The sequence below is a fragment of the Pelecanus crispus genome, chromosome 3 (genome assembly GCF_030463565.1).
Source record: "Pelecanus crispus isolate bPelCri1 chromosome 3, bPelCri1.pri, whole genome shotgun sequence".
Lineage (NCBI taxonomy): Eukaryota > Metazoa > Chordata > Aves > Pelecaniformes > Pelecanidae > Pelecanus > Pelecanus crispus.
In genome coordinates, this window is record NC_134645.1 from 113,360,379 (window position 1) to 113,387,592 (window position 27,214).

General features: G+C 42.2%; 1 protein-coding gene across 1 annotated transcript; it reads left to right on the forward strand.

Moving 5' to 3' along the window:
- Window positions 1-5,317: 5,317 nt before the first annotated feature.
- On the forward strand, window positions 5,318-6,529 carry SOX11 (SRY-box transcription factor 11). Its single transcript, XM_075708158.1, has one exon. The coding sequence runs from the start codon at window positions 5,318-5,320 to the stop codon at window positions 6,527-6,529; it is 1,212 nt and encodes a 403-aa protein (XP_075564273.1).
- The last annotated feature ends 20,685 nt before the right edge of the window (window positions 6,530-27,214 follow it).

The window sequence follows — 27,214 nt, forward strand, 5'->3', positions numbered from 1 at the left end:
TCTCAGCTCTGGCAGGAGGTGAGCTAGGAGGAGCTGCGCCTGCTCCCACTGACAGCTTTTCTGGGCTCCAGCTGGACCCCTGCAGCGACCCCTCCAGCAGCACAGGGCTGCACCGCCTGGGAAGATGCTACACTGTGCTGGCCAGCCAGCAAACCATGCCCTCACCATAGCGGTAGCGGATGCACGTACTTTCAGCAAAATAAAGATTTTGGCACACAGAATCAAGGTTAAGTACTTCTGGATACCTTTGTCTACATTTAATTTCAAATTGGATGTAAATTGAGTTTGTCTGGATTTTGACTAAACTAGTTTATCATCTCGAATGATTACTCTGTTTCACTTAGGTGAGTGCACTTCACCTCTCACTGAAATTCGGTTGTTACGCATGTCAGCTCCAGGCACCTACATACTTTTATTTTCAAAATAAAGGCTTTGTGGAAACCAGTCTTACACAATCTCAACTCCAAGAGCATGCCATACTAGCGTACAGTAGCTGAAGAGACAGGAGAGGATGCCATCTTCCTAGTGATGACAAGGAAGTTGAATTTTTCATGTGAATTAGCAGCTTAAGATAAAAACTCTAGGGAAGGAAGATTCACCAAATCTTAAAAAGCACAGCCGATGTGCTTTTTCACTATTTCACCCTGCATTAGCTAACACGAGGTAAGACCATAGCTTATTTTTTCCTCATGACTACAAGACTCAAGGAACTTATGTTCATTCCAGACAAGATCCCTAGGAAATGTGTCTGTGATCTAACCTCGGGTGTGACCCCTCCATTTAGAATTCATCATATGTTTCCCGTTAAGACAAAACTCTCTTGGCACTGTAATTCTTTCTTCCTCCATTTTGAATCTACAGCTTGTGACTGAAACCACTTCCCACACCTTGCAGAAGGTGCGTAACTCCAGTTTTCCCACACGTTCCCCATGCAAAGTCATTTTGGGCTCTCCAGACAAAAATCTGCAGCACAATTCAGAACAGGCATGAAATAAATAACCGAGAGAACACTGCACTCATAGTACTATTTGTCTTCAAACTTAGCACAGTAAAAATCTTGGCTTTTCAGTTTCTTTAAATCTAGCACAGAGAGCAGGCACTATAAGGAGAGAGAATATCCCCTGCTTTTTCTAAAGCACTGTTTCTTCAGCAACAAACTTTTTTTGTCCATATTTAATTCTTGTTTGGTAGTCAAAATCTTGCAAGAACAGCATAAGGTCAGTCTCTTAAAAAGATGGATCACTTCATCTCTTTAAGCGTGGACAGAGGCAGATGTAAGCACACAGGGCCACATTCAGAGGACCCATGTTCCTGTGTGAAGCATTTTCTGCTGGCTAGCTTCAGGCCTCTGGAGGCATCTCGCCAGCTTCTAGACTCAAAGACCTCACTGCTTTCACTGGTATTATATATTCATGCTGTTACTGCACTCAGGATAACACGTCCGCCCCAGAACCGGAGCACTAGGAAGCTCAGTGTAGACACAGACCCACAAAAACAGCCTCCATCCAAGGGGGGCAGGCATTAAGCTCCCTAGTGAATCCTGTTTTACCTGTTTTCTCCCACTTTCTGGGGTAGCCCAGCCTTCTATTGACCTAAATAATGGAAAGATGATTTTGCAATTGAATTTCAAAAGGAGTAGCGGGCTGTTAGCTCTAACTGCTGCGCCCTAATAGGAATAGACGCACACACATACATACAATTATTGAACTGCCTTTAGAACAGTAAATTATTTCATTTTAACAGTAATATCTACTTATTCATGTACATGTTTTAATCAGATTTCTAAAATCCTCAAGATAATTTTTTCTTGAGTGTGGCTATTATTTATCAGTCTGTTTTGAGCTTCATTATCTTCCTAGCACTACCCTTCAAAATAAAACAAAAAACAATCAGAACATAACATTAACAAGCATGAGAAAACAGTAATGCTGTTTGTATTTAAAAGATCACTGAGGAAAAATTGAAATGCTGCCAAGACACTTCACAAAATGAGATATACCAGAAAAATGGCATTTACAAAAGTTGTGTGATGCCCATGGTATTAATGTGCTTCTTCACAGGGACGCACATGAATGAGAAGAAACATCCCAGACAAAGTCTATTGTAACAATGGTGGCTTCAATCTACACCAAAGCTGATCTCTCCTGATCTTAACGTGGTAAATGTCAGATTCTGTCATCCTGGTGGATGGAGTTCTAGTCACCATGTCTTATCAGTATTGATTATATGGCTTCCACTGGATTTGACTGAAAATTTTCCAAAATTGTTCACGGCTCTTGGAAGATGCTGATTCAACAAAACAACAGTATTTTATGAAAATTCATTGTTTTGATTCATTTCACAGGAAATTGAGGAAACATTCAATTTTCATTTCATCAGTTTGAATTTTATGCAATTATATGACATAATGAAATCTCCCATAAAAGTTGAAACACCGACAACGTATTAAAACATTTTGATGTGTTTCATTTTGCAAAGCTACACCATTATTTCTATCTGGATTTAAAATGCATGTAAAAACCTCAGCATTTCTCACAGGGGCAATTCTTTCGTTTTGTAATCTGAATATTGATATTTACAGAAAAATACTAAGAAATAGGATTAACTGAAATGCTTGGTATCCTGGTTTCGTTTTAGTAACAGAGTCCCAGCAGCAGTAAAGCTGCCCTCCCTGGAGGCAGCCAGCTAGCTAGCTATGTACCTCCTGAGACTCCCATCCACGTCATCATTACGAGAAACATACTCTGACCCTTTCTGAAACCCTTGCCACATAGACGGCTCTACAGTGTGCCCGATCTGAGCAAGTCCTCACCCGGATGGGGCAAAAAGCGCCAAATCTGCAGCCCTCTCGGAAGGAATGCCCTGCCCTGCTAACAGCCATCCTCAGAGACCACAGCTGTGGCACGAACTTGGGCACTCCCAAAGGTACTGCACCCTCTCCTCGTGGTTTCTCCAAATTGTAATGTTTTATGACAGGTTGAGAACCCTGCCAAGCAAATTTTCCATTTTACCTCCTATCTCCCAAAGGATAAGCATTATTACGGGGCTAGATCGTACCACAATGGTGGTGCAACCACAAAGAGAGATGGCAGAAAGCCTCAGAGGAAAAATCCCTCCTGGGGGCACTCATGGAGAAGCAGAGCTGTATTTTTCAAACTACGTATTTACGGTGAAGTAACTGGACCTTCTTAAGCTATGCCCTTTCCTTTCCCTCTACTGTACACCCAGCTGGGGTCAGGTGGGGGAAGTGACACAACACTATGTATCTGCCTCTTGCCCACTCCTTCAAACTCCTCCTGACACACGCAGCTGAGACCTGGTAGCCCTAATGTATCCGTAAAGCTAAAAGAGGTGAGTGACTCTTGGATTTTTTGGTTCCTGTGACAGCACTAGTCACTCTGCAGCCCTATATGATATCACAGTCACATCATCCAAACACAGTAATTTTGCTGTGGTCTGAGGAAAATGAACCACTGCACTAATTAGAGGGTGATATACCAGGGGACCTGCTGCCCCACTAGCACCAGTTCATAGGATGCGCTCTGGCAGAGGAGAGGCTGTGCCAGGGCTCATCCCTCTCACTGCCACCGTGTCTGCATCCAGCCAGCAACCATCACAAAACTTATTAAACTTTCGTCTTGCTAATAACCGTAAACGGTAGCTAGAAAAACACAAAGGGACCCACAGAACAGTATGAAAATTCATTTTCAGCACACGCTTTGCAAAGCAAAATGACCACGGATGAGTACACCACCGGCTTTGGATTTCATAAATTCTGCGACGAAAACAAACATGGTATTATCCGGAATAGCCGGATCCGCTACGGGCATTCTGCAATAATCACAACATTGTTGAGTAACTGGATGCCTTCTGAAAAACAAACAAACAATCAGCACTGTTAGATGCCTTCTGTAAGTCTTCAGCCCTTACTTTGGAGAAATCGCCTTTATCCTCTGCCAACACCACGCGGGAAAAGCCTCCAGGTGGGTGCGAGGACCTCCCTTACTCGGGCAGCCTGGGCCTTCCCCGGGGCACAGGGGGCCTCCCCCCGTCCCGGGCAGGCCGCCCGTGCTGGCCCGGCCCCGGGAGCCGCGGGCACCACCGCCCAGCAGCCTGGGGCCGCCGAGGCACCGTCCGCACCCGCAGGCAACCGGGTCCCCCCGCCCCAGGAGCGTGCCAGGCCCTGCCCTGCGGCCTCGCAGCCGCCTTCGCTGCCGGCAAGGCACCGAGACAAGCCCTGGGGGTCCGTGAGGGCAGGCAACCGAGGCGCCTGGCGCCTTCCTCCGGGGGTTGGCGGCCCCGGCCCCGCTGCGGAGGGGGAGACGGCCGTGGGCGGACCCGCGCCGCAGACCACCGCGGCCGCGCCGCTCTCCCCCGGCGAGGGCCGTCCCACGCACCCGCCGGCGAGGAGCGGGAGAAGGCGGCGGAGCCCGGGCGGGCGGGGAGGCGGCGGGGACAGCACCGGGGCGGGGGGGGGGGAACAGACGGACACACACGGCAGCAGCCGCCCGGCCCCGCGCCCGCCTGAGGGGGCCGCCGCTGTGGCGGGCGCGGAGCGCCAGCGCCCCCTGCCGGCCGCCGCGAGCCGCGCGGGGCTCCGCGGCCTCCTGAGGGGAGCGGGCCGGGGGGGAGCCGCCACCGGCCCCCTCTCCGCCTCGCTCCGCTCCTCGCCCGGCGGCGGCCGAAACCGGCGGGCGGAGCCCGGCCGCTGGCCGCTCGCCCCCCGCCCCCCCCCGTAGCGCCGCCGCCGCCCCCCGGGCGGAGGGACGAGCCGGCAGAGAGCCCGCGGCCCCCCCCCGGCCGCCCCCCGCGCGGGGGGTGTGTCAGCGCGGGGTGGGAGGAGGGGCGGCCGATAAAAGCGGTGGGCGGGGCGGTGGGCGGGGCCCCGCGCCGCCATTGGCCGGCGGCGGGAGTGATGTCACCCATATGAGGCGCTGATAACCAGTTGGGCGAGGAGCCGGGAGTTTGGCAGAAGGGGGAGCGCGCGCGGCGCGGCGGGGCAGGGCAGGGCGGGCGGCGGCGGCGCGAGGCCGGGGCACGGGCAGAGCGCGGCGCCGAGCGCAGGAGCCCAGCCGCGCCCCAGCCCGGCCCGGCCCGGCCGCTGCGGGCCCCGGGGCTGCGGGCAGCAGGCAGCGGCGAGCCCCCGCCGGTCGCCCCGCGGGCTCCGCCTTGCAGCGCGGCGGAGAGCCCAGCCCGGCTCGGCTCGGCTCGCAGCGGGGGCAAGGTGCGGCGGTGGGAGGGGGCGGCGGAGCGGCTTTGTTGGCTCGGAGGGGAGCGGCGCTCGGCGGGAAGAGCGGCGCCTCGGCGAGACCGCACCATGGTGCAGCAAGCGGAAAGTACGGAGGCGGAGAGCAACCTGCCCCGGGAAGCGATGGACACAGAAGAGGGCGAGTTCATGGCTTGCAGCCCGGTGGCTTTGGACGAGAGCGATCCGGACTGGTGCAAAACGGCGTCGGGGCACATAAAGAGACCGATGAACGCGTTCATGGTGTGGTCTAAGATCGAGAGGAGAAAAATCATGGAGCAGTCCCCGGACATGCACAACGCGGAGATCTCCAAGCGCCTGGGCAAGCGGTGGAAAATGCTGAAGGACAGCGAGAAGATCCCCTTCATCCGGGAGGCGGAGAGGCTGCGGCTCAAGCACATGGCCGATTACCCCGACTACAAATACCGGCCCAGGAAAAAGCCCAAAATGGACCCGTCGGCCAAGCCCAACGCCAGCCAAAGTCCGGAGAAAAACGCACCCGCCAGCAGCGGCGGCAGCAAAAGCGCCAAGAGCTCCAGCAAGAAGTGTAGCAAGCTGAAAGCCTCCTCCGCCTCCTCGCCCCCCAAGCCGGGAGCCAAAGCCGCCCACCACGGGGACTACGCGGGGGACGAGTACGTCTTCGGCACCCTGAAAGTGAGCAGCAAGACGGTCAAGTGCGTCTTCATGGACGAGGAGGAGGACGAGGAGGAGGACGAGGACGAGCTGCAGCTGCGGATCAAGCAGGAGGCGGAGGAGGAGGAGGAGGACGAGGAGCCGGGCCCGCAGCAGCTGCGGCGGTACAACGTGGCCAAAGTGCCGGCCAGTCCCACCTTGAGCTCCTCGGCGGAGTCCACCGAGGGGGCGAGCCTCTACGAGGAGGTGCGGGGCGGCGCCGCGGCGGCGGGCGGCGGCAGCAGACTCTACTACAGCTTCAAGAACATCACCAAGCAGGGCCCGCCGCCGCCGCAGCAGCCGCCCGGCCTCTCCCCGGCCTCCTCCCGCTCCATCTCCACCTCGTCGGCCGGCAGCGAGGAGGCGGACGACCTGCTCTTCGACCTCAGCCTCAACTTCTCCCAGCACGGCCACGCCGCCGCCGAGCTGGGGGCGGGCGCCGCCGCCGGCAACCTCTCCCTCTCGCTGGTGGACAAGGACCTGGACTCCTTCAGCGAGGGCAGCCTCGGCTCCCACTTCGAGTTCCCCGACTACTGCACCCCGGAGCTGAGCGAGATGATCGCGGGCGACTGGCTGGAGGCGAACTTCTCCGACCTGGTGTTCACGTACTGAGCGGGGGCGGCGGCGGCGAGGGCGGGCGGCGAGGCGGCGGCGGAGCTGGAGCGACGCGACGCCGGCGGTGGTGATGCTGGTGATGCTGATGATGATTAAAAAAAAAAAAAGTCTTGTTTTCTTTAAAAAACAAAACAAAAAAAAATCTCGAAGTTAGTTCCGAGCCCGGGAGTTGTGATTTTTTTTTTTAATTATTTTTATTTTTGTGATTTTTTTTAAGTTTTATTGCATTTGGTGATCACAACAACAACAGCAAAGGCAAATGGGACTGGGGGAAAAAAAATGATACAGAAGGCGCTGTTTGAAGCTTGTCGGTCTCTGATTGAAGTCTGGAAGATGGTCTGCAAAGAAGTCTTTTGGCAGCACAACTGTTACTCAAGGGGGTTTGTGGATTTTTTTTTTCCCGTGAGAGATCTTAAAGAACTGTTCTGATTTTTTTTTTTTTTTTCCGAAAGGGACCATTGCAACTTTTTTTGGAGGGAGAAAACTGATGTCTTCTATGCATCCGATTCTTAACAAAGCTGCAGGGAGCTTGAAAAAATGCAGACTGTACAAACGCTTACAAATAACTGAACTGACTTAAGATCAGAGTTTACTTTTCAGATCAAATTGTTTATGGTTTTACAAATGTGATTTCTACTTGCCAACTTTTTTTTTTGTAACTTGTTCCCTTATACCTCCTTGATTGAATACCAGACAGCCTAGACCTCAGTACAAAAAGGTATTGAAACATTTTTGATACATAACAGACCTCAGTCTTTTTTAAAAATTAATATATTTTCAGGCGTATTTTTGTACAGTGAAAAGGGAACATTCTTGCTGTGTTTTTTCAGTAAGACTTTTCAGGCACTTCTTCCCTTTTATTTTCTTTTTTTTCTCTGTTTTTAGCATGCAAGTTTGTTGGTACGTTACGTCCTGGTTTTAAAAGGATTAAAATTTTAAAAAAATAATCCTTGCATCTAAAGGCCTTGTGGTTTTAAAAAAAAAAAGGAACAAACACTTTTTTGTACAGCTATAGTTCAGATTTGTTCAATATTTGTAGGTAAAGATTTATTGAAAATGGTGATATAGACCTCAGAGCTGTTATCTTAGTTTAAAAGATTGTATATGTACTGTACTATAGTAGGACTTTATGTATCTCATACGCTGTGATATGTGGATGGGGCCCCAGATGGAAGGTATGAAACTGGATTCTCGATTTTAGCAAAAAAAAAAAAAAAGAAAAAAGGCACATAGTTAAAAAAGTTTCTCATGTTGTGCAATATAATCTAAAGTACAGACCATCTGCATATTTTGTAGCAAATGATGGCAAAAGCAGACTTGTGCACTGTCAACATCATAGCCTGTTTTTTTTTTTTTTTTTAATGCTGAAAGTCTGTATCTTGACAATTTTAATAAATCAGCTGGAACTGATAGAAACTCGTATCGCTATTAGTGTCTGTAGAAGGGACGCTGGAGATGCCGTGTTGTCACCCCTGGCCCGCGGAGGAGCGGTAGCTGTAGGCTGTTGTGCATGACCGTAGCTAGGGGGGAAGGAGGGTCAGGACTGCTTCTTTTCTTTTCCTTTTTTCGCACCCGCATCCCCCTCCCCACCCCACCCCCCCCCGGGCCTTTTTCCCCCCGATTTTGCTCCGCGGGTGGGTGCCCGCCGGCGGCGGGGGTCACCGTCGGGCGGGGCCGGGGCTGCGGCTGGCTCGCTGCGGGCCGGCCGGCAGCAGGTTGGCTCGCCCCGGGAATTTTCGGCTCTGCCGCCTTCCCCCGCCGGCGGTGAGCGGGCCCGGCTCACCGCTGTCCCCGGAGGTGGGGGCCGGGGCGGGCTGGCCCCTCTCGGGGCGGCGGGGCCGGCTGCCGGCTGGCAGCGCCGCGGCGGGGGACGCGGCTGGCCCCCCGCTCCGCTTGCCCCCGCCCGCCCCCCGCTGCTCTCCTTTTTGGGTTTTTTTTTCATTTTTTCCTCCCTCCCTCCCTTTTTTGATGACCAGCCTGGGCGAGACTTGAGGCGGAGATGCTGAGAGCAGCGGTCCCGGAGAGCTGCCCCGGGCGGGGGCAGGGGGAGCGACGGCGGGGTACGAGCTTCTGCTGTAGGTGAGCAGACTTTGGCAGTGTGCGTTTTTGGTTTTCTTTTTTTTTTTTTTTTTTTTTTTAACCTTAGGAGCCATCAGATTTCAGTTGCGCGCTCTGAAATAACTGCTGATGGCAATAAACAGACTCGCAAGGTGGAAGTTTGTTTCTCCAGAAGTTTACTTTTTATCCGATAGGCATTGGTAAATTATGTTGGGGTTTTTGTTTTTTTGTTTGTTTTTTTTTTTTTCTCCACTAATTAATGATCCAGCTGTTTACAGGGACAATTCACTGTGCTGGTATTTTGGTGGCAACCACTGCTACAGGCTTTCAGACTTGCTGAAATGAAAATCCTGCATACACATTTGTAAGGCATAATAAAACATAACATTAAAACCTGCATGCATGTTATGTTTAATCAAAGACAACTCTTAGGCATTTAAGTGGTGAGATATCTTACTTTAGGTTAGTTAAACTGGTAGTAAAATGATTAATATAATCTGATCTCTTTCTAATAATAATAATAATAATAAAACACTCATGATTCTAAATAAAAGTTGTTTGGCCTAAATCTTTGCTATCAGAAAAGAGATATAGCATATCTGGGAACTCAAATTTATGTCTTGCATTGTGATAATTCTTTATGAGAAACTGTGTTTTAAAACAAACTTAATTACAATATACAAGATATCCTTGGCAATGGATAGTCCTCAATAAAACAGAGTTTCTTGAATTTTCAGTTTTTGGTCTCAAATGATTAGTGTGTTCTCCATGTAATAACCTAGAAATCGGATTGAAAACAAATGACATTTATCTCTTCTAAGGCAAAAGAGTGAAAGAAAATAGATACACTGAAGTGCTCTAGCCTAGCCATTCACTATCCTGCTATCAAAAATCCGTTTTGGGGCTAGGGTGATGGAGTAAGTTGATCAGGTTCTAAGTCTTAAAACTGAGCCAAAATTCTCTTAGTAATTCTTCACGCTATCGTGAGAGTCTGGGGACTTGTTCTTCCAGTCCCTTTCTTCTGATATGCATCCTTGTTTATTAAAGTGATAATAGGCAGTGTCATTAAACATTTGTGCTTTACAGATGTTCAATGAGTTATGAACGGTTATGGTCAAATATAGGCTGCATTTAGTTTGCATTGTAATAAGGTCTGTGTCTCAGCTTACAAAAGTTTTGACTTGTGTATATTTTTGGAAGACGTTTTTAAAATTACCATTTAAAATATTACTCAAGGTTAACTGATTTAAAAGATCCAAGTATAGAGCAGTCAGGCATATTTTAAAAGAGCAACAGGTCTACTTTAGTCAAAGAATAGAATACCCACTCAGAAGTATATCTTTTCTTTCTTCTAGATGGGAATTATACAATACTGTATCAGAGGAATATTTTGAGTGAAGGTATATGGTGCAGGGAGACAATTTTTGTCCAGACAGTTGAGTTTCTTTTATTTCAGAGTTTATTGTTGCATATTGCTCAAGGAAAAATTATGTAGTGTTCTGTTTAAGCCACTACACTGTTAGGGCTGAAGTTTGATGCTGTTGAATGCCTAAGCTCCTGCTGATCTCAGTGAGAGTAGAAAACAATCTTCTAATCATGAAAAATACCATCTGCTAAGCTACTCTCTGATTTTTTTTTGCTTTTATCATATCTAATAATATACCTTCTGTTTCTCTTTCCTTTTGTTCTTCAGTGTACATAGGAATCCTTGACATGCTAGAGCAGTCCTGTTGCAGGCTTAGTATCTCCTGTGGCCTTTTTTTCCACATTATTTGCATTTGTCTCTGTACAGTACTACTCTAAGTGTAATAGGACTCAGTGGTAGAAGGGAGAAAAATGAGCTTTTTATGTGGAAAGACAATTTACTTGTTAACACTGAGGATGTCAACTCAATGTAAAACCTAATCAAACATGATGATTCTTTTTAATTTTAAAATGAACATTTTTGTAAACTTACAATTTTTCCCCTCATGTTGTTTTTATTGTGTTTTTCCTCTCTTCCTTTTAAAAGAACGACAGCTAAGAAATTTTTTCTTCCTTTAAGTGCAGTCTTGTACAAACGTGGTAGAAAGACTCATTCCAAGCATCCTTTAAGTGCTACATGCTCTTTAGGCATTCCCTGTCGTTCAGATGAAACTTCTTCAAGTCTATTGAATGTGATTTGCATGCGTGCAGTCTGATCCTTCACTCATGCCTGTTTGAGGAAAGTGCAACTCTGTTGTTACACCAAGGTAAAACTGGTGTGGGGTCAAAGTCAGGGCCATATAATTTTTAGGTATTTAATATTCAACACAGTTCACGAAGTTCCTTTTTACATCTTCACGATTGTTGCCTAGTAAGGCCTTAAACCTGCACTGGTTAAAAAAAAAAAAATTCTCATTGAGCTTAATGGGAGTTTTTGCCTCAAGGGCTGCTGGCAGGATAGGTGTCTTAGTTCCTCCTAACCTTCATTTGTAAGCATGGCCAGGAAAAAAACAAACAACAAAAACTTAATACAATGAGTTGCCTTACATTTCCCCTACTATACAGTTGTATTCCTTTGATTTATTTCCTTTTCCCTCACCCACATCGAAGGCTGTGATTGTTTTTGTTTTTCTTAATTTTTTTGCACACTACCTATACCAATTAACTGCCTAATTAGTTTTATCTTCTCTACATGGATGCAGTGAATTTGTAAGAGAATTTCACAAGCAAGTAGTTTTTTAGTGAGTTTAAAGTAAATAGAGTTTTAAAGACCTATTTTTATATTCAATATAAAGCACAAATGTGCAGAAAGTGTAGAATGACTTACAAAAAGGGAAACAAAAGTTCGTAATATTTCATGTATAAAAGTAATACCTTCTTTGGGTTGAGATTCTCTTAGAAAACCCAATACTTATGCCAGTGCAAAGATAGGAATATTTTAAAAACTCTTAGAAAATTGTGATTGACAGCAATTTCAAAGGAATGACTTCTGTAGATACAAGGAAACCCCTAAAGCAATATGGATAAGAAGGGGTGAATGGTTTTCAATGGTGAACAACAACCTGGAAGTGTGAGAATGGAGGTTTCAATCCTTATTAATTAATCAAATTTCTTCTTCTGTGGTTAGCTACAACATCTGGATTTTCTGTGAAGTGTGATCTTGCAGGATGAAAAAGCGCAAGGGTGCCAAACTTCTAAGACTTGCGAGTACTCAGAAGCAGGTTTGATTTAGAATTATATGTTACTAATTAGGGCTTTAGATTTTGGTAATTCCCACTTCCAAGAAAATCAAGACACCGATTTACTGCTTGAAGAAATTTGATCAAATAATAATGATTAATCCAGGAACTCCCATTGTCACAATTTGTTTTTGTTTCCATCGTCCTGCTTATCTCCAAAACCAACTTGCCTCAACTCCTGGTGAAGCCAGGGAGAAGAGTTATATGCCATTGTTAGTTCATTTACAATTTGTATCTGGTTTTGCTCTTGTACATATGTTGGCGTTTTGGAGTCTTTACATAAATGCTGTGATACTTTTTTTCTTCTTTCCTTTTAATTTTTTGGTGGGCTGTTTTAAAATGGAGGCCTGTTTTCCAGTGTGGGACTTTTGATGGTTACAACATTTCAATGATGTTGCATGATGGCCACAGGTGGGGGAAATTGAATGTTTTAGAGCAGTTTTTCAAGCATGACACTTTTAAAATATGTAATTTCAAAGACTTTTCAAGGCCACATGAAATTAGTTTTCATAGCCACTCCAGGTCTTGGGGGGAAAAGCTGAAAAGTACTTTTGTTTAGAAGTCTGAGTGATGGTGGGGGGGAAACCTTTTCTTGAGGTTTTTGCATGCCAGTGCACGGCCTGTTGCTGTGAGAGAAGGAAGATGGTAAGGCTGCTTGAGGCAATGCACTGGAGGACAAAGTGTTTTCTAGCACTAGAAAAAGAAAATGCATGGCAAAGTTTTGTCTTCTAGTAGACTATATAGCATGCAGAGTTTAGTATGTGTCAAAACAGTGTATGACATTGCTGTATCAAAGTTGTAAAATTAAGCATTATTTATTGAAAACTATGTATTTTTTTTGTAAAAACCTGATCACCTAGAGGATTAATATCAGTGACTTGTGCTAGTGCTACAAACTTAACCAGCTTCTTTACTACAGTACTTGATATGCAGTGTTAATGCTCAGGGTTGAAACCAGTCCACTCCAATGTCTTTTTTTGCAAGAGTTTTTAAATAAAGGAACAACATAATGCAATTGTTCAAAAGACTCTAATAAAATTGTGTGATCAATCTTCCTATGTGTTTTTATGTGGATTTTTTTTTTCCCAGTGTTGCATTTGGTAAATGCAGTTCAGCTATTATAGTGAATCCACTCTTTATTCTGTGGGCACCCAAAGCTTAAAGTCAATGGGAATATTATGTCTTTCAGAAAAACCCTCAACAGATACTTACGGTCAAGGTAGTATGTACAGTGGGTGAGTGCTGTTCTGGGCATGCCTGAGAGACACGGAAACAGAAAATAAGCCAATTAACTTCCTTTTTTTTTTTTTTTTCCCTGGGTAAGACTCTGGATAAAAAAATAAAGTATTTTATGATAAACATTTTAGATATTGCTTTGAAGTTGACCATGAAAGAATGAAATAAGATGGATTATATGCCAGCAAACCCCATTTCTCTCTGTATCTTTTTCTACAAACAAGTTACCATCTAAATGTATTTTGGCATAGAAAAACTATCATTCTGTATTAAGATTCTAGTTATGAAAATGTTTTTATGAGAACCCTGTAATCAATTCTTGGAACTATAAAAAGGTGTTTTTAATGTGTTTATGTGGTGAAAGTTTGTTGTATATGAAATATTGTTTTATAGAAATGATGGAATTATGTTGTTACAAATTGGAAATCTGCAATTAACACAAGCCATCTATTGCTGAAATTAACCTTCTAGAGCTCCTACCTGTAGGCATAGTCCAAAAAGTATACAAGGTACGCCTCTCTCTTGCTCGTATTTAATGTCTATACTTTTGCAAGTTTACATAGGGATGAAAATATCAACTGATAATACCTTCCTTCCCACCGGGGGGGTTGTTGGTCACTCCTAATATCCAGGTAATAATAGAAAAATTCTAATCAACTTCAGCGGCAGCTGATACAAGCCTTTAAACCTGGGAAGAGTCAATTCACCAAATAAAAAGTTCCAGATAGTTTTGTATGACTCTAGAGAACAGCTCTTCCCATTGTTTCTGTTCTTTCCTTATCCCAACAGTTAGCCGAATAGCTCATTTCTCCAAAAAACACTTCTTGGATGACAAGTAACGATTTCTGCTTAACTTATCAAACCTATTGAGAACACTGAAAACAATCTATATAATTTCAAAAGTCTGTTGTAGTAGTATTTTTTGTGTGAATGGAGATGTGTAACTGATGTGAAGTAAGGGTTTGAATGTGACATGTCATAGTAAAAATAGGAAGTTTAAGCTGGTCATTGTAAATCAGTGAAATAAAATCTTTATATACAGCCATCATACCACTATCCTTTCTGTACATATCAAAAAAGTTTCAAAAAGCATTTTTTAAGGTATTTTAGAAGGTTTTGAAACAATGCACTAAGTGGTATTTTATTTGGGTTCTTTTTTTTTAATTCCTATACAGTTTGTTTATTCAAGTCCCATTATATATAACCAAAGACAAACTAGAAGTCTTCCAGAACAGACTAAGGTCATCTCCATAGTATCGCAAATGTCTCTAGCTGAAGTCTTCTGTTTGGTCCGTCCTGAGTGAGAAGTGCCATTACCACATTGGAAAGTTGAGTTTCAGTTCTGCTATATCTGGTCTTATTATTGCCAGAAGGAATTTCTGCATGACACATTGGGAATCTTTCTTATCCAGTGTTTGAAAGTGATTTTGTATTGGTAAACCACAAGTTATTGCATCTTCAAACTACCATTGTGGAGATATTGTGCGGCCTGGGTGTTGGCTCAGTTTTATATGAAGAAAGGGTAGAAGCACGTGTTTGGGGGAAAGAAGAACATTTACTTGGCCTTTCAGTTTTGATTAATATGTTCTCAAGTTTGAATGTTAGGTCTAACCGTAGAAGAAATGCATGAAAACAAAGAGCATCGGTACCATAGACCCACACAGATACCCAAACACATTCGCATCATTACAACACGTACGTTTGTAGTTGTGTTTTCGTTAAAATGCTTGCTGGCTGGACCACTTTCAAGGGCTGGAATGTAGTGTCCATTGAAATCTATACTTTAAGGTCCTGAGAATTTCAGAAGATTTTCATCTGTTGGACTTAAAGTGTTACCCCTGGAGTTTCATAAGTTTTAAGATAATCTTTTCATAGCCTATTAAAATTTTGGTAGAATACTAAAAAACACCCGAAACCCACAAATGTTTCCAGCTCTAGAAATGGTAATTCCCACCATAGTCAGAGTAAAAGGATCTTTGCCCTTTCCCTTGAAATCTGATGTTTACATTTATTGGCATTACTCTGACATTTACATAAGCTAAAGTGTCTGTGATAGATCACTTTTTCTACAACTCTGTGAATTCACTTAAAAGATGATTATTATCTTCAACCAAAATTGACTCATGTATAAACTTTAACATACCAGTCTTACTTTCTCAAATTAGAATGTTAACAAATACTGAAGGATACATAGGGAATGAGGCAGGATTCATCTGCACGCAAGCACAACAGGCAGTCCAAGAAATGCATAGCAAAAAAGAAAATCTAGATCTCAGTTATAATTGTTCCATTAAGTTTCATTTTAATGTGGCATTGTGGCATTTCATATGCATAAATAGGTTGGTTGGGTTTTTTTTTTTTTTTTTCTGTAAGACACCAAATATGCATGGAGTTAAAAATCTGCAATAAATTTATGTGTTCAGATTGCTTTTTTCAAGTCAGTACTATAATTAAGAACTTCTATTTTGTGTCTAATTGTTTGTAAAGTAGATTGCACTTGCACCTAGCCTTTACTTGATGAGACTTCATTTGTCTGCATAATCTTGTTGTAATAATATTCCCTAAATCTCTGTAAAGCCTGCATTTCATTCACCTAATTTCATTCACCTTGTTCATTCAGTTTTAGTGCTCATACTCTTTGAGATCAGAACCAAACTGCTCCCCTGACAGTAGCACTGCTGTGCATTGCCTTTCATTCTCTTTTCAGGGGTAGAAAAAGGGTAGAAAATCACTGAGAACTGTCCATCTTCCACCCATTTATGTCCTTGGAAACTTCTACTACCATCTCTTTTTCAGGCTATGGACAGCCATAGCCTAAAATAAGCTTTGCTTTCCTCAGATGTATGTGGTCATTCATCAGCTGTGGGTTGTAAAAGCCAATAGTCCCGCAGGCAGAAAGATTCATCTGAAGTCAACTACATTTATGAAAACCGCCTACTTAAACTGTTAAAACTATCCATTCTGATTTTGCCTGAAGTTGATGTGAATTGCTCCATAAACAGAACAGTGGGGTATTAGTGTCTGCAAAAGGGGAAATAATAACAGCAAAAATAACCCCCCGAGACAACTGCCTGTTTGAAATCTGAATCTTGATGTAGCCGTGATGACCTGAGTCTTCTCCAGCCCCAAAGAAGAGCTTTTGTGACTAGACATTTTTGCATATTTTCACTATATTAGTCATTCAGACATAAATTATTGCATTTTTTCCACAAATGCACTATGCATTTGGAAGACAAGCAAAGATATATACAAAGTAACATTCAATTGGAAACTATTTACTATAATACTAAAAACATTTGAGAAGACTATGGCAATAGATTTTCAAAAACACTTATCTTTGCTTTCCTTAGGGCAATCTCTTGCACACATGTTCTCCCTCTAGCCTTTTCCTCAGCATGTATTTTATAATATAAATGGACAGATGTAAATATTGATATATATATCTCACAGTCTTTCATGCACAAATATAATTAAACAAACATTACTAAAGCTGCTGTATCAGTCACGCAAAGTTAAGGAACAATGTAGGAAAAAATGCATTTACAACTTCATTCAAACCCTTTTTAATAAATATACTGACATGAAAGCATGTGTATCAAGTGATGCAGCACCTAGAAGTTAGGGACCTGGCTCCAGCTGGCCATCCATCCATGGTAGACTTCTGAACTCAGCCTTCGTGCTGGGTGAGGAGGTGTCTACAGCCTGACTGTAAAAATGGGATGTGTTTGGCGTCTCCAACACCTGACTCAGGGTTTCACAGTAGACATCTCAGTCCACTCAAGACCTCAAGTGAGTTCATAGTTTTATTCTGATGACAGATGACAAACTCTTTCCACTGATAGGGTATCCTGTAGGTAGAGCATTTGCTCAGGAAATAGAAAGCATAGGGAAGAGATACAAAGCACATCTAGACTAAGAAATTAAAACAGAGTCAGCACATAGTCCAGGCACTGGAACTCAGCTGTCTGTATTGTTAAATTGTTAGAAAAAAATCCCTGACATGGTTTTGGCTGGTGAATGCTAGCACTCTTCCAAAAAATCACTGGAACAATTTGGAAATTAGCATGGGACAAAGATCATTCCCAATAGGCATTTTGGATTCAGCCACTCTGTTTTGGAAAGTAAGAGAGTTTAATAGCATAGATGTGGCCAGACCATGCCAGCTGGCCTCAGATCCGAGGAACAGACCCTGGTTTAATTTACTACCATAGATGTAGCTACAGGTTATAAACCCTACTTCTGCAGGACTTTGACCCTAAAGCCCCTATAATTTTGGAGAATACCTTAGCCTCAATCTATGCAATAATCTTGGAGAGAAGCTGTCACCACTGTCTACAGCTGGAATGCAAAAGTCATGAGGCCAAAGGCAAAGCAAAAAGGAATTTGCCCTAAACCCCTTTCTGCTATATTACTGATCCGTACTGCCTCTTGTTACACACAGTGTCAGTTCTACAACTGTTGCAATCCTGTTCACATGGGGGCTCGTCTTTAACAGGAGGACCACAGAATGAGACTATGGCTACACATTTTTCAAAACTAGTGAATTTCTAATAGAATTTGGGATGGGGACAGTGCTCCAGCTAATAAAAATGATAATTTACACTGCAGTGCCTTCACTCCCAAGAATCCAAAAGCACTTTACAAATACTGTTGGCCAATTTTGTTCTCCCCTTGTAGTCAAAACACCTACTGAAATCAATTGTAGAATCACTTCTATTGAATCTCCTCCAACTGCAGAACTGAGTGAGAATTTTATATGTTGAACAGCTGTGGAACAGGAGCCTTGAAATTGCTATTTAAATTATACATAAGAATCATACAGTGTATGTTCTTCTAGCACTCTCACAGTTAGTTTAGACAATATTTTCATAAACTGCACTCTTAGGAAAAGAAACCAGTCCATCTGGACTAGATAAGAGGGAGTCATTAAGTATTTTTCCTGCTTAAATATTAACATAATTTAGTAAAATTGATTTAGTGTCCTGAGAAGGGAACACTCCCTTGATCCGCACAGCAGTGTTATGATCTAACCTCAGTGATTACCAAATCACAGAAGTCCCAGCTTCAAACAGGGATGATTTTTTTTCTTTTTTAAATGCTAAGGATAAGAGGTGAAACTAAAGCTAGAAAAGCATAAAGGAGGATAGAAGTTTCAGACTCATTTGGGTTATACTGGTATTGAAACAAAATGGTACATCTGCAGTGCACCAGATCTCAATGTCTTTTCTGATGTTCAGTGGCTTCTTGATCCATGCATGTTCCACTGGTATAATGGTGTTATTCACAGTATAAATGCCATCTAAGTTTGAACTTAGACACAGACTCTCCTGTGGGTAGCAGGAAAAAGAGTAGAGTAGGCTTGACTTGGGGAAAAAGGAGAAAAACCAACAAAGTTAAAAGAGAAAGGCAAGACAGACAGCTTGCCTACACAGTTGTCCACTGAGCTCTATACTGGGTTTTAGCACCTATATGAAAGGGCTGCCTCAGCAAAATAATTTCCAAAGTGCCCTGAGCACTGGGGAGCTGCCTCTGCTGCTAGGTCTGTCAGGATCGGTCCTAGTTAATTGGCATTTCTTAGAAATGAACATGCCCAGGGCACCAGCCAGCAAGATGTGCTGTGGTTGCCTGGTGTCATCCCCAGCTTCATATGGGACACATGGCAACACCAGTCTCCACCAGTCTCTTGTGGTGAGAGAACTGGCCCAAAAGGGAGGACGTGATGTCTCTGGAAGTTAATACTTGGTTCTACAAAGGATGAGGACAGGAATATGCAATCCCACATCCATGCTGGCATTTGCAGACAGCTCCTCTTCTAAACCACTGGAGGTGCTTGGAGGGCTGTGTCTCCACAGTGCACTTTTGGAGAATGAGACCTTGAACCTGAGGGATATTCCTCCCGCCTGACACCAGCATTTTCCTTACTCGCCATTTCAAGAGAAAACTTAGTTATGAAAACTGATGAAAAATAAGCGTAATATATTTTTTTGGATGCAGCTTGATACAGCTGCTTGACTCCCTGTGATCAGTTAACCAGCAAAAAAGTTAGAGCAGCAGCAGATTTCTTCCATTATATCCTAGAGTAAAGAATTCAATTAATGTGAAAATACCTTTCTTCAGTCATGGCCAGAAAGTCACTTTGTATGAAATTGGAAAAAATCTCTCTTGAATAATGACCTGATAGTGAATGAAGGTTCCCACTAGTGTAGGATTAGTAGGCTTAACCATTAGCAAGTTTCACAAAATGCTAATAAAATATTTATTTGGCTATTACTTTTCTTGACCTATTAGTTGAGTTCACTAATGGATACAGGCTTCCCAGACAGAAACTTATACATTTATCTGAAACTTAGCTAGCTATTTTCCTCAGTGATGATACAAGTGTTTTTCTGTCACATGTATTTTTACTTTATAAAATTAGAAATTTGTATATATATAAAAGGTTATGAATATTTAAGAAATAAAACACTAATCAATTTTAACTCAAATATTTTCAGGTGTAGAAGACTTAAAAGAGATATTCACCAGTTGGTCCAACAACCATTTGTTTATGATATTGTATTAAAAATCAGAAACTACTTACTGTATACCTTATATTAGGATACTGTTTAGTCAAATCCATACTCACTGAATAATTCCATGGTTTTTTTTCTCTGTCTTAAATTCTCCTTTAAGAACATTTTAATGCATCTTGATTCTTAGAGTCTCCTCTCTGTGCAAATCCCTTTCATTCATTTTAAAGTTATTTTTGCATGTAAGAGAACTGGGATGTTGGAGCTGATATATATCAAAAAAGATTTTTGAGAAAAGATTCCCAGAATTAAGAATTCTTGTCCTTTGTGGGAAACATAAATGAGCTACTTGAGGTGCCACATATAAATATATTATTATAAAAGTTATTTTCAATTTAATTTATATGAACTGCAGTTTAAAGCAGGCACTTAGTTCCAGCAGTATGTGATGCCAGCTGGAGAAAAAAAGAATTAAAAATTTTGACTACATCATAAGTTTTGACAAGCCTTGAAACAGAGGGAAAATCTGGTAAGGACTGGCAGGGTGGCAATGAAATAAGAAATATTTTCTCCAAGGGAAACCATAGTTTACCTGCTAAGGGCCAGGCACCAATTCCCAGCTTACAAAAGTTAGCAGGGACTGGAAATTCTCCTTCCCTCCCGAGAGATGCTTGTAGCATGCTCAGCTGGGAGGTTAATGCATGGGATGGATTTCCCAGTGCACTGTAGAGAAGTAGATTGCCTCCAAAATACAGAAAGATATTCTAATTGCTTTTTGTCTTCATCCTTCGTAGTAACTTTGCAACGTGATTCAAAGATTTACATATCTCACATACATAATAAATAGAACAAAAAGTAAATGAAGTAACCTACATTAAAAATGTAACCACTGACCTCTTACTGAGAAAACCCGACAGATATTTAACAACCCTCCTTTCCTTCTTTTTCTTTTCCTTTGGGAAAATGGCAGCAGGAGAAGCTATGGGGTATTTTTTGTGATTGTCTTCTCCAGTCTTTTTGCTACAAGCTTTATTTCTTGCTATCACCATTTAGCGTTGGATTGATTAACCTCTCCAAAGGTAAGTGTTAGCCATCAGACATGTAAAGAACTATGCGAATACGTTACAAACAAAGCTTAAGTGAATGACACAAAGAGAATAGTTTGTTTGCTATCTGAAATGTCAGCAATAGAGAAAACAAACTTGAACAGACATCTGTAATTTTCCTCTCTTTTTCTGTAAATGTATATTTTTTAATAGATGACTCAGTGACAGCTGAAATATGTATAGAAACTATATGCACTATCTAAGAGGAATGAGAAATATTAGAAATTGAGGCACATTGCTGCCTTTTTCCCTGGGGTGTAGCAAGTGTAATACATGAGAAAGATGACATCATGCACAGAAGGGACTGGATTCACAGACATATTATAAATAAATCATTCAACAAAATGAAGAACCAGCAAAAGGAACAGCCGGACTCATATTCTTAAACATGCATTATTTACCCAATAATCTGGATCATCTCCTACAGTCGTTCCAGTTTCACAGGTAAAGGCAATAAGCATTGTCATCTGAAAAACAAGCCAACTGCCCTATTTGTATTTCTTCCTTTAGACTTACAGCTAATGTACACAATGAAATTAAAAAAATCCTACTGTATACAGTTGCTTTCATATATCATTTTTATGGAACCATACATGACTATGGTTTCGGGTTTGTTTTCAAATGCAAGATGGAAATACTCCCCCGGTCCCAGAGGGTATGGAATAACTTGTGGGCTGTAAGGACTTGGTGCACAGAGGCTGAGTGTGGCTGGACTCCAGCAGTCCAAGAGGGAGGTTTCTGTATGAAGCCACCACCTCCAACCCCTCAGGCCACAGGTCGAGCCTCAGGAAACCAGCTTTCCCATCTTCTGAACACTCTCCTGAGACTGGCCTCAAAAATAGGTTTGAGATTTAGACCTTTTGGACTTTCCAAATTTGGGGGAGGGATTCAGACTTTCTACACCCACCCAGGTCCCTGCTGAGAAGGTTAAGTGAGTTTGGTGGCAGGCCATTCAGCCCTAATCACTGCAGGTGATTAAAATCCCATACTGAGACAGGAGGTTCCCCCAAAACTGATGCAGGGGCTGTACAACGTGCTCAGCTTTGGTTGAGGGAGCACCGTGGAAAGCAGGTGTCTGGGTTTCCTGGCAATTCAGAAAGGTTAAAAAAGAGGGGTCAACCGGGTCACTATGTTTAGCACAAAGTTACATCATTAGTACAGTTCCTTCCTGGCAAGATCTCTTTTCTAGGCGAGAGATCTGTCTCCGGTGCCTGTCTCGGGCTGCAGCTCTCTAATGGAGCCTCTGCAGATCCTCTGCACCCGGGGCTGGGGCAGATCCCTCTCCCTGCTGCCAGAGCTGGGCCATCAGCACCGAACGCAAGATTCAGGGGGGAAGACAAAGCAAAAATAGGGGCAGCAATATTTACTGTCCTACAGTTATTTGTATGGCAGCATCAAAGAAATGTGTCTTCCTCTTGGGGTAGAGGGTGATGAGATTCCTGTTTAATTTTAGTGCCTGGGGAAGTGCATTCACAGCCGAGGCCTCTGAGAATGCTCTGTCTTCTTCGCAAACGAGCTTCACTGCTATTTACAGCCTCCGACCAAGTGCCAGAGACTGCAAGCTGGTAAATGTAAAGATAAATTTGGATATGCACTTTTCTGAATTGGGACCTTGTAGACTGCTTGCAGGTTGGTCCACAAATCCTGGTCATAGTGAAGACTGAAGTTATTAAAAAAATACATGAATAATGCAATAAGTTTGGTGTTTTTTGGTTTTTGTTTTGGGTTTTTTTTTTTTTTTTACTTTTTAGTGCACAAAGCTATGCGATTTTCTTTACATAGCTTTAGATCTGACTTTTCATCCTTTCTTTGCCCTATCTTTTTGCCCCTCAGCTTTGCCTTTCTACAAGACATGCATTAAAAATGGTGACCTCTATTCTCCCTATTCCTTATTATTTCATTTTGCCATTTTTCACCTCTGTAAATTTAAAAACCTCTTCAGCGCTGGAAAAGTGTAAAACAACAGAAAACTGAAATTCTGTAACTCTGTCTCTCTGTTACACTTTAAAAACTTTTTTCACCTTTTGGAAAAGTTATAGAGTGACAAAGTTACTGGGTTTTGTTTTACTTATTTTCACTTTACTTTTTCCAAAGTTGAGGAAGTTTTGAAAAGTTACAGGGTGTCAGAAGGAAAATGGAAAAAGTGAGAAAACATCCCAGACCCCTTTTGTTCATTCATTCACCGAGGAGAAAAATGAAATAAATAAAGGAAAATTAAATAAAACAAGGAAAAGAGGAAAATAAAAAAATAATTTTAAAGTATTTAGACAAATAAGGGCAAAACAAGAGTACAAAAGTTTTATTCTAAGAACAAGTAGGTTTTTTCACTGTAAAATGTTTAAATGAAAATATTTGTCAAGCTTTAACTGGTCTCTGTGGTGCTAAGCAATGTTCAAGGAAATACAGATATGATCTCTCCTGCAAAGAAATACTATGCTTTGGATTTGATTCCTCTCATCCAGCCCTTTCTAAGTGCCCCTAATTCCACTTATAATGTGCCAGTCTTTTTTTTTTTTTTTTTTTTTTAAGCATGGCTAAAAAAACTAAGCAGAAGGATGTGCATGAGGCAGACTTGCATAGGACTCAAAGAACCATTATACAGGAAAAAAAATTACATGCTTAATAGATCCTGTTCCAGAAGGGATATAATGAAAAGTGATATAAGAGCCTGCAGATTTTTTTCTGTGTACCAAGAAACAGCTAGGATGACGCACTCTGAGACTTGATGTCCTTCCTGTGTGTCACACACACTTTTATCCTGTTGTCCCTTCTCTGAGTCAGACCAAGCAGACACCGAAGTTGGTGGTTCCTACACAATCAGTATTGTGGCCTGCAATGGAAAGGAAATGTATGAGGAAAAGGGTTAGAAAGGAATGGATGATGGCATGCAAGAAGTGGAGGAAGACTGATGTGACCTTCATGCTCTTTCTGTGCTCAGGAGGATGCTCCAAGTACTGCAGCCACCAGGAAGGAGCTGGACCAGACTCTGAGCTGCCCTAACTCAGGCTGGGGTTTGTTGGGGAACAGAGAACCATGAGAAGCACTCTCTGATCATGGCAGTGCTCCTTTGAGTTCTGGAAGGCATGGTATGTATGTTAGATCAACGATTCGTAAGCTCCTTTTTTTTTTTTATTTTTTGGCACCCACCACCCTCCCCACTGCCTATCACATTTCTGTGGGGTTCATGAACCTGCTAATCCTAATTGCTCACAGCTGTGACCTACAGTTTGGGAATCACTGAGTTGGACAGACATAAACATTTTTCTTGTATCATACTCAAGAAAATGACCTTATCTACATATTCTGGGATAAATTATTGAACTAGGATAAAATTTAATTCTTGTCCACGATCATTTGTACTATACGCATCTCCCTCATATACGTTATGTACAAACAATTCTCATTCTACTTGACATATGAACAATTTGTGGATCTCTCTACTCTGTATGCCATTAATAAAAACTGTGTAAACCCTTGGGCAAACTTAATACTAGAATGATAGTGATGAATTATAAATAATTCAGAAAAATATAATATAGAGGAAAAAGATACTGGAAAAATTGCTTTACAAGGAAAGAGATGAAGAAATCTAGATATATTTAGATTGAGCAAATGACACTTAAGATGGATACGGTAACAGATCACAATTATTTGCAAAACGGAAATACCATGACTGAAAGGAATGGTTTATTTTGGCACAAGGATTATAAGTAAGCATGACAGGATGAAACTTAACACCAGACCTGTCAACCTACTAGATGAAGGGAGCTCCACAACCACTTCTATTAAAAGCTGGGTTTGACAGAGAACTATTCTAGGAGAACATTCTCTACTGGCATGAACCATGTCCAAATACATCTCTCTTTGCTTTAATTTCAACAGTTCAAGTTGAAAAAATGATAGCATGTTTGTGCAATATTATGTGTGTTAGCATAGTACTGCATGGTAGTATGAATGAGATTGAATGGTCTGCTTAAGAATTTTATATGACTACTTTTATTTTGAGTTTTAGCAAAGTGGAGTAATGAACCTGTCAAGGTTATCAGAAAGACAGAGAAACATTTGCTACCAATTTTGAGCAGGGGAATAGGTACTGGGGGTCAGCAGGACTGCTTGTGGGATTCCCTGTGGTTTCCAGTGATCTCACAGTAATGTGGAAGCAGTATTTAAATCCTAAATGGAGTACTGGTGGATGTGAGTGGGAATGGGAAGTTCATGCTGTGCTCCAGCTTCCTTAGTTCTTCTCAGTGTAAGCTGATGAAACCACACCATTGCTGTCAAAGGCCAGGTTAACATTTAATAGCCCTGTAAAACTTTAAACTTACTTTCAGAAAGTCTTAAAACATTGTTATAGCCTGGATTAAAATTCAGTGGAACTATTAGGTTTAACCACTACCTTTCATTTAAGATAACTTAAAAAAGTCATTAACCACTGTTATAGAAGAAGGAGGTTGAGGTAGTAGAAATGTCCAAGAGCAAAACATAGACAGAAAATTCTGTCCAAGCTGGAGGCAAACACAAGGCGGCTCAGGAATCTGCTTTATCTGAATAGATGTGTTTGGATTTTGAAAAGCAAGGAGAAATGCATAGACAGAGGCAGCGAAGAGAGGTTGGCACAGCTTGAATGGCCACTGCTCTCTGGCCCTAGGGGCCACACTTGCATAGATAGGATGTAGTATAAGGGTTTTTAGTAGGAAGCTGGCTAAAAACCGTAATGGCCATGAATGGTGAAATGTGTGTTCTGATTTGTTGTGCTTGAGGAAACAGGATTATGTACATTTTTTTAACTAATATTGTCTTCATCACCAATTTCTCTTTCTACTTAGAACAAACTGTAAATACAAAATTTAATCTAATGACTAAAACCACTGATAGTGATGATGATAATCCTTCCTTCCCTTTTAATCTCTCTATCCTTCTGTTTTAGCTAAGAATTAATCTATTCCAAATTGGACATACTGTACCCAAATGAAAAACCATGACAATAAATTAAACAAGTATCCATAAAACACATGTAACACAATAATTATAGGTATGCTTCAGACCTCAGGTTAACTGAATAAGCGTCAATGCTTGTTCGTGCTTTCTTTCCTGGGACATAAAACTGCTGGTACAAAACTCCTGACGCAACTGGACGAGAGAGACAAATTTTAAATACTGACTTTCAGATTTTCACTAAAATGAATCTGATGTATGAATTTCCTCTTAGTTTGTATAGTATGGTTTCCCCCCTAGCCATAAGAGCCATAAAAGCTAAAGTGCTGAGTGTTCCACAGTGCTCTATGCAGAGCCACCACAACAGGGTCCTGCTCACACAACTTTTAATTCTTCTGTTCAAGACTTCTCAGGAAAATGGATCCTGAATGTGCAGTATTTCCATGACTTGCTCATATGATAGCTGGAAATCTCTGGGAAATCAAGGCAAGGACAAAGCATTTTTGTGGATCTACTCACAACTGTTAAAAAGTTGATGTGGCTGCTCATTACTGTCCCTCACCTGAGGATTACCATTTCCACTACAATATTGCTATAGATCATCTTAGTGTTCCTTGGTTTATCCAGAAAAAAAACAGCTGCATTAATTTAATTTGTCACTAAAAGAGATCTCCTTCCAGCAGAGGGAATAGGCAGGTACATCACAGTGGCTGGTATTTTTGAGCCTTTCAGCTTGCAGTATTGACAAATGTGAAAATAATTTTATTACTTGCAAAGCATACAAAACTGCTTTGGGAGCTATCAAAGAAAACAAGAATGTAATCCCAATATGCAGAGCGTGCTTATTTATGTATCTCATCCTAAAACATTATGAGTTCATGAGGCATCATTTGCATTCTTTTCACCACCCCAATTAAATTCCAAATCAAGTCCGGCATGAAGCTTTATGTCATCTACTAACACCCACTATAAGAGCTTATGCTTTTCTCATTTTCTCCCAGTAATGCAGTGTTCAGTATACCCTCTGTGTAGTTTTAATATCAAGAATGTATCCTTGTTTACAGATGGAGGGCACATGAAAGCTATTAGGCTCAGGGAGGTCTCAGTCTTTACCACTGCTAATTCCACCAGGCAGCCCAACTTCCACATTAATTACAAACTGTTGTTGCCAAAAAGGGATCAAAAATTTGATAATGTAATGGATCAATGGTCACATTCCTTTTCGTGTCTGATGCTGTTATCAGGAAAGATGGGGAGTGTGTAAAGACCTTCTATGAGTGGTCATCCAATTGAGGGAATAACACATAGAAACCGCATTGATTTCATACCGAGGCTCAGGGTCACCTCAAGTCTCCAGTGAGGATGGTAGTAAAACTCCCAATGGTTTGGAAGATACCAGTATTTATTTCGTCCTTATTCTTTAAACGTCTCTAATAAGTTCTTTTTGTAGAGGTCACCTCATCTTCACCTTCAAAGGATGAAGGGGTTGTCCCTATGGGTAGAATTCATCTCACTTTAGCCATTTAAAAGTTAGGGGTCTATCAAAGTGCATCATTCAGGTTGCTTCATGTGAGAAAATGATACCTAAAGTGGATAGCCTAAATTGTCCTCTAGAGAGTAATAATGAACTCTAAG

Bases quoted from the DNA above. Each gene is read 5' to 3' on its own strand.
- SOX11 (XM_075708158.1), top strand. From the start codon at position 5,318: ATGGTGCAGCAAGCGGAAAGTACGGAGGCGGAGAGCAACCTGCCCCGG.